Source organism: Triticum urartu, chromosome 7A, assembly GCF_056163025.1.
Source record: "Triticum urartu cultivar PI428250 chromosome 7A, HENAU_Tu73, whole genome shotgun sequence".
NCBI classification, from domain to species: domain Eukaryota; kingdom Viridiplantae; phylum Streptophyta; class Magnoliopsida; order Poales; family Poaceae; genus Triticum; species Triticum urartu.
The window spans coordinates 414,737,252-414,748,080 of NC_141879.1; the positions used below are offsets into that span (position 1 = coordinate 414,737,252).

A 10,829-nucleotide genomic window follows, 5' to 3' on the forward strand; every position below is an offset into this window, starting at 1 on the left:
CCCTTCTGGCAAATCCCAGGTACTCCATATGTCCTAGTTTCTAGCACAAGTCATGCCGAAAATCACGGAAATTTTCGGCATGAACTTTGCTAAAAAGTGGACATATGGAGCGCCTGAAATTTACCGAAATGGAAATGAATCAACATTCCGGCAAAACATAGGCCACTCAGATAATTTTCGACAATTGGCACAAGTTCATGTAACAGATTTGATGCTATCTCAAGAGAACATGGCAACATTATACGAAAGATTTCCAGGACTTAGCAAATTAACCAAGTGTTAAAAACAACAACATTGTATAGGCTATTGCATTAGTTTTTATTTGCTACTATTTTTTCCTAAATGATCTCTCTCTCTCTCTCTCTCTGCTACTGACCCTAATTAATTAGCTATTGCATTAGCTACTGCCCTAAACAAATTTCCCTAGCTAAATTTGCTCATTCACTAAAAAAGTTGGCCCTAGCTATATTTGCCACTGCCCTAAATAGCTACAGTTTTTATAAATTTTAGCTACTGTTTTTTATACCTACAAAAACCAATTTGCTACTATTTTTTATTTATAGGTATTTTATATACACTAAACTAAATTGCACTAAACTAAATTTGCTAAATTTCCCTAAACTAAATTTGCTAAATTTCCCTAAACTAAATTTGCTAAATTGCCCAAAACTAAATTGCTCTCTCTGCTACATATCCTAGCTAGGGTTCATACATCCAACACTTAGAGAGGGAGAGAGAGGAGAGAGAGAGAGGAGGGCAGGGGAGAGGAGAGGGAGAGACTTATGACACAGTGGAGAGGGCGGCAACGTCGAGGTCGAGAGTGGCGGCGGCTAGGTCGAGGGCGGGCGCAGGGGCGCGGGCCGGCGAGGTCGAGGACAAGCGCAGGGGTGCGGGCCGGCGAGGTCAAGGGCGGGTGCAGTGGCGCGGGCCGGCAAGGTCGAGGGTGGGCACAGGGGCACATGCCGGCGAGGACGAGGGCGGGTGCAGGGCGACGGCCAGCGGCGGCGAGGTCGCGAGGGCATCGACGGCGGGTGCAGGGGCGAGGTGGAGATGGGGGGAATAGGACTTGGTGAAATTTTGAGCCCGCATGGCGGGGGTTAACTCACAGTAGCGGTAGCGCTCGTTTGGAAACAAGCGCTATAGCGCTTGTTTCCAAACCAGCGCTACTACTAACTATTCCAATTTTTATTTTTTAATTCTAAAATACTTAGCTATAGAGCTGGTCCACAAACAAGCGCTACTGCTATTTTTATTTTTTTTCCTTTTTTATTTTCCTTTTCTAGTTTTAGTTTCCTTTTCTTTTATTATTTTCCTTTTCTTTTTAATTTATTATTTTCCTTTCCTTTTCTGTTTACTTTTCTTTTTCTTTTGTACTGCTTTCCCCCTTCAGTTTTTGTTTTTTTTTGTTTTTCTCCCGACGACGGTGTCTCCCTCTCCCCCACTGCGTGAATATCACCGGAACCATGCATTTGGTGGTAACATATCAGTTGACCGATAACGGCTACTTAAGTGCGTACACATAATAGATACGTACACAAAATAAATGTAGGTTTCTGATCAGCTGCGTCGACGATGTTTCACATTGAGCTTCTTCCCTTTCTTGTTCGTTGCCGAGTAATTGAGCCCCTCCTTGTGACTTTTCTGGAGCCATGGATTACAATCTTTCTTAGGTAATGTAGTATTGATTCTTCTTTTCATGTATGCTTCATCGTCATCTTCCCTCATCGGGTTGTCGTATTGGTCGTAGTCTTCCTCGTTGGCTACTCTATCCATTCCGGCGATGCTCCTTTTGGATCTCCTCACGACAACACGGCTGGGATTGGCCGGGTCGGTTATGAAGATGCATTGTGTCACGTGCTTAGAGTGTACCCATAGCTCATTTCTGGCGACGACGTTAACGTTCACGGCAGTGCTCTTCGCGTCGGGTATAGACATGGTGGTGAAATACATGTTTTCTCTCACGATGTCCTTGGCCCATCTGACACGGAACATCGTCGCATCATGCATTCCAGCATAGTCAAGCTCCCAGATCTCTTTGACCCTTCCGTAGAATCTCTCAGTTGTGACGTTGGCGTCAATCATGCATTGAATTGTCACCCCAGAGTTCTGGTAATCACTGTCCATGTCTTTGGCCTCCGTGTAGAACATCTACCCATTGATATCATAGGACTAATAGGTCGAGAGCTTGGGTGCGGGGCCATGTGCTAAGGTGTGTACGAGCAATCCTTCCGAACTTCCCTCTTCCGGGGCATTTTCAAGAACTTGTTGTTTAAACCAGCGCAAGAAAGTGGCGTTGTGCTCTAAAGTAACTTCGTCATCCATATTGAGCATCCCCTTATCACGGTACTTCTTTGCGATGGTTTCTTTGTGTTGTGCCACATAATCATCTACCACATCTAGGTGTTGTATCACTACTAAGTTAGCCCTGTCAACGTCGTTCCATCTATCTGAGTAGTCCATGTGCAATTCCCTCCGGCCGTTGTTGTGACCATCTCCTTCAAGCTTCCCATCGTGCTTCTTGACGGGCAAACCAACAACAGGGTCTCCGACGGTTATATAATTATCGCAAAAGGAGACACACTCATGCGTCAGATACCCCTGGACGATGCTCCCTTTCGTACGGGACATGTTACGAACAAATCCTTTGATGACCCCATTCATCCTTTGTAACGGCATCATGCTGTGAAGGAATGTCAGCCCAAGGTTGATGATGTCGTCCATGATGTGGACACATAGATGCACCCTGACATCAAAGAATGCGGGCGGGAAGTACATCTCAAGCTCACATAGTATGACAATGATCTCTTCCTGTAGCCTTCGGAGCTGCTTCACACTTATGGACTTTCGAGATATAACGTCGAAGAATTTGCAGAGACCATTAAGCGTGTCACGGACGTGCTCCTCCATCATCCCTCTAATGGCAACCGGGAGTATCTGCGTCATCATCACATGACAGTCATGAGATTTCATCCCGCCGAACCTTTTGTTCTTGGGGTCTAGAAATCTGCTTATCTTCCCACAGTAACCGGAACTGACTTTGATTCCCATAAGGCACTTGATGAATTGATCGATCTCCTTCGCACTTAAGGTGAAGCAAGAAGGGGGCAATAATTATCCTCCTTCTTGTTGACTTTTCTGCCCCTTTCCCCCTACTCTATCTCCGTCTCCGTCTCCTCCATCAACTTTTTATGGTGGAGATCTTTCTTGATCTTCAAATCTTCCAAGTCTTTCCTTACCTTCGGCCCATCCTTGGTCTTCTCCAGCATGTTCATCAGAGTGGCAAGCAATCTCTCGAGGAAATTCTTCGTGATATGCATTGGACCAAGGCAATGAGGTGTGTCATGATTGGGCCAGTACTCCAAGTCCCAGAAAATAGACCTCATTTTCCATACCTTCAGCAACGGCTCCGGCACCTTTTTGATCTTTCCCGGCGCGGGGCATTGTTCCCAGTTTCTCAATAGCTCGCCGATTTCAGCGCCGTTCCTCTTACGTGGAGGTCCTCGAAGCTCAGCTAACCCATTGAATAGATCTCCACGCTTTCTCCATGGGTTATCCTTCTCGAGCCATCTACGATGCCCCATGTACACGATTTTCCTGGACGGACAATCTTTCGTTGACGTAAGCTGCTGAGATGTTGTATCATCCATGCACCTCGTGCATCCATAGTATCCGTGGCACACCTGGCCTAAGGTGTACCCATAACCGAGATAGTCGTGCACCATCATCATCAGCGCGGCTCTCATATGGAAATATTCTCCTTTGCTGGCATCCCATGTTCATGCCGGTGTATTCCATAATGTGTCTAGCTCCTCTTGCAGAAGCCCCATATACAGGTTAATACTATTTCCCGATTGTTTCGGCCCTTGAATCAACATGCTCATGTGTATGTACTTTCTCTTCATGCACTTCCATGGGGGGAGGTTGTACATCCATACAAACACGAGCCATGTGTTGTGGTTGGTGTTCTGGTTTCCAAACAGATTCATGCCATCGGTACTCGCACCAAGCACGATGTTCCTTGGATCTTCTGCAGCAAATCCATATACGGCGTTGAATGCTCTCCACTGGCTACCATCTACGAGGTGTCTCAACCTCGGATCATCTCCATCGTCGGGCTTCTTCCTCTCCATGTGCCAGCGCATGAGCTTTGCTTCCTTAGGATCTACGAAATACCGCTGCAGACGGGGAGTGATCGGAATGTACCATACAACTTTCTGAGGAGCTTTCTCTCCCGCCTTCTTGTATCGAGAAGCCTTGCACACTGGACAACTGGTTTTTCCCGCGTGCTCCCCCTGATACATGATGCAGTCGTTGATGCATGCGTGGTACCTAATGTGCGGCAAATCAAAAGGGAAAATGATTTTCTTGGACTCCTTGACACTAGTAGGACACAGGTTCCCCGCAGGAAGAACTTTATTACGTAGAAACTTCAAATGCTATTCGAGGCTTTTGTCTGTCCATTTGTTTTTGGCCTTCGTCTTTAGAAGATCGAGCGTGAAACTCAAGCGGGTCACCTCAGGATCGCAACCGTCATACAATGGAGTCCTCGAGTATACTTGAAGTTGCGCCAGCTTGGCCTCCTCTCTAGAAGCAGCTCCCTCGCTAGTCGTACTCTTGCGAAGGAGGTCTCGAACATGAGGGTCCTGGACAACTACACTTAGTAGCATCGAAGACTACGGCATGACCGCCGCCTCTTCTCCGCCATGTCCGGACTCTTCTTCGCCATGTCCGAAATCTTCTCCGCCGCCGTCGTCATTTCCGGACTCTTCCCCGCCGACATGTCCGGTGCCATCATCTTCTTGTCGATCAGTCATCTCTTCGTCTAGCCCCATGTCGTTATTCCCTGCCATGTGGACGTCCTCATCATCATCTTCTTCACTTATCCACTGAGTATAGCCATCCACGAAACCATTCATCAGCAGGTGCGCCTTCAAAGTGCCATGATAAAAAGGGTCCAAAAGGACTCCTTCCTTGCCTCTTGCACACAGACATCTAATCCTAGTCCGATTATTTGCATACATGTCCATCACCGCGGATTGCATGTACCGCTCCACCTTCCATCCACTCACCTTCATGACCGACTGCACGGTATAACAAGCAAAAGCGTTATGAAATAAATAATTAATGCTTCAAAGTCATATATATAAAATTTTCGCATGACCTTGCCTAAAAATAGGACATATGAGTTTTCTCGAAATTCACCAAAATGGAAATAAATCTACATTTCGGCAAAACATAAGCAACTCGAGGGCATGTCACTAGCACAAATCTCTCCATATATATATATATATATCCCAAACACACATATTCTCACTCACACACATATTCCCATTCTTGAAATGAACAACTTTTTACTCACCTATATATATCTCCCGAGAGAGACTGAGAGCACGCAGTTAATTAGATGATGAGAGAGAACGAGCGACAGAGCACGTGTGGTTGGCTAAATAGCTAGGTAGATCTAGTTGTTGGGGAGCAGAGGTGAATCTAGCTAGCTAACTAATGGAGAGGGGTTATGGTGGATGGGGGCATTAATGGGGGAGAGAAGAGAGGTGTAGGAGAAAGAGAGAGGACATTTATGGAGGAGGGTCCCATTAATGATGAGAGAAGAGAGGTAGGAGGAAGAGAGAAGAAGAGAAACAATGGTGGAGCTAGAGGGGAGATGGGAAAGGAGGGGGAGAGAGGGCAAAGTGGCGGAGAGGAGGGGAAGGGGTGGAAAAGGTGGCACCACCCGCAACTAGCAGTAGCGCTGCTTTGCAAAAGCGCTGCTGCTATTGGACTTAGTAGTAGCGCTTTCCAGGAAAAGCGCTACTACTAAGTGGGGCCCACTAGCAGTAGCGGCGGATAAAAACAGAGCACTGCTACTAAACTGTTAGTAGTAGCACTTTTTTCTATACACCGCTACAACTACAAAAACAATCGGTGGCCTCGTCTGGTCCAACATAGTAGTAGCGCATTTCTGCTTCACAACGCTACTACTATGGAGTTACTAGTAGCTCTTTCCAGGAAAAGCGCTACTGCTAAATAGCAGCAGTGTTTGCTTCTTTCCAGCGCTACTACTATCCTACTGTGTATAAGCGTTTTCCTAGTAGTGTAAGGTTATGAGGTCGATTGTAATAAGTACTTTTGTGTATCGAATGCTTCATTTTTTGATGTGATTTGTAATAAGTACTTTTGTGATCTGAACTTCTTGGATTATAAGTCAGAACTTCATGTTGTCTATGTGCTAACTGCATTTTTATGGGTTGTGGATCAAAATGTGTCAATGTTTACTCCAGACTCCTATATATATGGTTTACTCTATACATCATTTCTCTCGTATTGTTTAGTTGAAGAACTCATAGTCAGTGGGAAATTTGTGTTTACACAAAATTTAAACTGATACATAAGTCATACATATATGTAAACTGCTACATATATGATTAATTTATTGAACTGCATCTATTTGGTCATTAACCTGCTGCTTCTTCGCGGTGACTGGAGTGTGTCTAATGTTGCACTTTCTTTTGTTTTCCGTGGCGGTGTTGCTGGTTCTTGTCTTTGCACCGTTGTGTTTGTAGACCCTCGCGTGCTGGTTGATGGCGGCTTTTGTTTTCCAGCGCTATGAAGTGCAACCTTCTTTGCTCCTCGCGTGCTGGTTTATGGCGGCTTTTGTTTTCCAGTGTTGTGAACTGCAACTTTCTTTGCTCCTCGCATGATCGTTGATGGCGGCTTTTTTTTCCAGCGGTGTGAACTGCATCCTTTGGTGCCCCTACCTTTTTTTTTGTATGTGTTGTCATTCTCAGTTGTTTTTGTACAGCAGCATTCCCTTGTGTTTTGTGTCTTCTATTTGGTGGTCTTGTGGGCATTGCTTCATCATGTTCTTCGTCTCTTCACTCTCTTATTCCTCTTCCTCCTCTTCTTCATCTACTTCTTCACAATCCACTCCTTCTCCAGTTTCATCATGTTAGTTGTCCTCTTCACTCTCTTCCTCTCCACTCTCTTCTTCTTCTTCTTCATCTTCTTCTTCTAAGCCATTTCTACTTGAGTTGTGTCACCATCTTCTGTGATTTCATATTTTTCGTCTTCCTCATTTCCTAATCTTGTTTTTTGGGATAGGTTCTTGAATTGTGTCTCTTCCTCTTTTTGCAGATGCTACAACGTCTTGGTTTCGTCCATTTCTTAGTGTTATCAGCGGAATCTCTGTTTGGTTGTGCATCGCCATGTCCATGGTTTTCTTGTTCATGTCTTTTTTTACATTTCCTGGAATTGTGGCCACTGATTTCATTACACGTCCTGCACCTGTTTATTCCCAGTGACTGACCATCACTTTCCAGCTCAGGCTGTGGCTTACTGTTTTTGTCATCAATTTTCTCCTTGCATGCAACCTTTTTTGGGGTTGCATCGCCCCCTTTCTTCCTTCCTCTTATGTTTGAACCATGAGGTGGAAGAATTGTTTCTTTTTTGATTGCACCAATTGCGCAGTGTTTGGTATTTTCTACTTGCTCGGTATTATTGTCATGCTGGGATTTCTCTGCTTGCTTTATTTTTGCTGCTTCTTCTTCTAATTCATTGAGCACATAAACTTCCTTGATCAGTGCCCTCATACCAGACAACGCTCTGTGGCATCCAGCATTGGACCTTGTCGCTCTGTTTGCAAGGTCCTTCGCTATTTCTGTCAGCAATTTTCTACGGCAAAAAAGCGAACTTCCATCTAGTGTTGTTTGTTCATAGTCTCTTCTGTCAAACTTTGTATTTGATCTTGTGTTCCGGGTGTATCTTTTCATGATTTACATCTCAGGAATCTTAAGTACTCTCAGGTGAGAAAGCATGCATAACACATGGACGCAAAAGAGCCCTGCAGACAACACATGATTTCTTTTGTTTTGGAAGTGAACTACTTGAAATTAATAAACACATTTTTTGTTATTTGTTCATTTTAAGGAAGTGAACTTCACTTGGTTTTGTGAATTACTCATGCATGTGGATTTTAAAAGTTCAGTAAGTGAGCTTTCAAGCATGACTATCATAAATTAGGATATATTTTTTGCTAGCGAGTCGCACCTGTGTGTGTCTAGAGTTTGCACTCACATTCATAGACACCTTTCTATTCATCGGCGACCACTTGGAAATTATGCCTTGCCCACTCAAATGCATCTGATCTGTTGTAGTGTTGTACGAGGTACTTTGTCGGGTTCTCAGGGCACCGCTCTGCTCTCAATGTAGTGTCGCGGTAGAATGTTTCTTTGAAATCTGCAAAAACTACCCTTGTATACACTTTTGATAGCTGAACTTCGAACCCAAACTGGGTTTTTGTCTTTACCTCTGACTGCATGATCAAAAATGCAGCCTTACGAATCAGAGAAATGATTTTTTTTGTTTTTGTAGTTATATTTAGCAGTTTTTTATGGACATTTAATTCACCTCATTGGCTACTGCCTCTGTGTGCTCGATTTCCTTCCTGGTCTGAATGCACTTGTCCACCTATTGAGCAAACAGATGGAGATCATGCTTCTCATTGACAAAGTTTTTCTTCAATATGCGGTTCAGGCTCTCGCTTCTCTGCGTGGAAGTCATCCCAGCATAGAAAATTTCCTTGTAGTAAGCCGAGATCCACTCGTGCCTATCATCCCACGGTGAATTCATCACTTCGTCGTTTTGCAGGTTGTATTTCTACATGAGATCCTTCCATGCACTAGTACGCGTCGTTCCTAAACAAACGGTTTTTAACCCCTTTCCGCGACGGCATTCACAATCATCGCCAAGTGAGTGTGGGCGATAGGGGGGTCCTTCCCACATGACCCAGAAACTGTTGGGGATATGCCCTCCTGGCACACATGCTCAGCAAAATGAGGTTGTGTGCGACCGGCTAGTACTCAAATACAAAAATACGTACAGTAGTGCTCAAAAAATACAATTATACAGGTGAAATCATTTCCGGTCGTAAGTACATCCCACACAGTCAGTCACCAATAAACGTTTCCGTTTGTATATACATCCCACACAGTCACTACAAGGAAAACGTTTGCGCAAGGTGGCATAACGCAAACAGTTTTGAAGAGAATGTCGTGTGTGATTGTTCATTGATCCAACAAGGTTTATTCCTAGAAACTGTGTGTGTTGCTTGAGGTCATCGCCCGCGGTGTTTTCTCATTAACCGTTAGCAATAGGAAAACCCAATTAGCAAGCTAATTGGCCAATTAGTGGGCTAATTGCCCTATTATTAATAATCCATTTACTAATCTAATTGACATTCATATTAAGCACATAATATATTCCATTTCCATATTAAGGAAGCAAGATTTCATAATTGAAATACATCGGAGTACAACATGATATAGCTTCTGCACTCAGCTACCCCATTACACAACTGCACCAGCAGCAAGTTTCACATGCAACATCTAGAACCTTTCGAAATTAGCATCATAGATGGTACATAGAGAGATGCATCTCATCTGGAAAACTGCTGAAGCGGAAGGCGAATATTAAGCCTTCATTGATGTTGAAGGTCTTTGCAACTTTAGGCCAGTGCCTATGGATGATTGACCGTCCATCCTTCGACCTCTTCAGGAACACTTCAATATTGAACCGTGGGTGTTGTATGAAAACTTTCCTCGCCTCTTGACCATAGAGGTGGTTTGAGAGGTAATCATTAGTGAACACTGAAAACAAGGATGTGCATAAATATCTTCTCTATATTGGAAACGGGGTAAAGGAATAAAAAAGGCAAGGGATAATAGTTAGTACCATCTTGTAAACCTTAGTGCTTTCCATTGTTTCCCTGCAACACATATAAGGTAGTTAGTCATCAGGTTAAGTAAGGGTTTGCATGCTATCAGTAAAATATGTTGATGAAAAATAGGCACATTGCAGATTCATCAGATTAATTCAAGCCACATGGAAAACCCATTTATCCAAACCAAGCATGATTAAGAACTAGCAAATATAGCACTTGTATATGTTTCTCATGTATTAAGTGCAGTCAAATTCGATTTATTCCTGACATGGTATACAATAACAGAATGCAGCCACACCAATTGAACATCGCATTGTAGAATTGAACCAAGCAGTTAACTAAACACCGCAACAAATGAACCAAACATTAACTGAGCACCACATTGCACAATATAACATACTCCTAATAGAAGATCAGACAGTTAACCAAACCAAGCATGCTTAACAACTTGGAAATATAGCAATTGTATTTGTTTCTCATGTTTTAGGTACAGCCAAATTCTATTTATTCCTCACATGGTATACAATAACGGAATGCAGCCACATCAATTGAACACCGCATTGCAGAATTGAACCAAGTAGTTAACTAAACACCACAACAAATGAACCAAACGTTAACTCAGCACCACATTGCACCATATAACATACTCCTAATAGAAGATCAGATAGTTAACCAAACCAAGCATGCTTAACAACTTGGAAATATGGCACCCTGAAGAATTGAACATCACATTTGTAGAATTGAACCAAGCAGTTAACTGAACACCACATTGCACGACATATAGAACATATATACTATAGCAGAAGATTGCATGGTAAACGTAGATAGCACAATTCACTAGAATTTGTTAAGGAAAGGCAGTAGCTAGCAAACTGAACATGGGTCCTTATAGTGAGCTAATAAGACAAGCTACTCCTCATTGTCGAAGATATCGATCACGATTGGCTCCTTGGACATGGAAGAGGGTGAGGCCTCTGCATCGTGGGTGCCCTTGTTGTAGCGGTGACTTGCCTGAGCCGCTCCGGGCACCAACCTGCTAGCTCTCGAGATGAGGTAAGCACGTGCATGATGAGAAAACACCTTGTAGTCTTCGTCGAAGGCACCGAAGGTGGCC

At 43.8% G+C, this 10,829-nt stretch overlaps 1 protein-coding gene across 1 annotated transcript; it reads right to left on the reverse strand.

Annotated features, from left to right (window-relative positions):
- Positions 1 to 903: 903 nt before the first annotated feature.
- On the reverse strand, positions 904 to 4,301 carry LOC147959788 (uncharacterized). Its single transcript, XM_087532899.1, has 6 exons — positions 3,892 to 4,301; positions 3,393 to 3,762; positions 2,843 to 2,934; positions 2,218 to 2,743; positions 1,870 to 2,148; positions 904 to 1,137 (listed from the first exon to the last, which is right to left on the reverse strand). Exons 1-6 carry the CDS (start codon positions 4,299 to 4,301, stop codon positions 904 to 906), a joined length of 1,911 nt encoding a protein of 636 aa, XP_087389025.1.
- Positions 4,302 to 10,829: the final 6,528 nt, after the last annotated feature.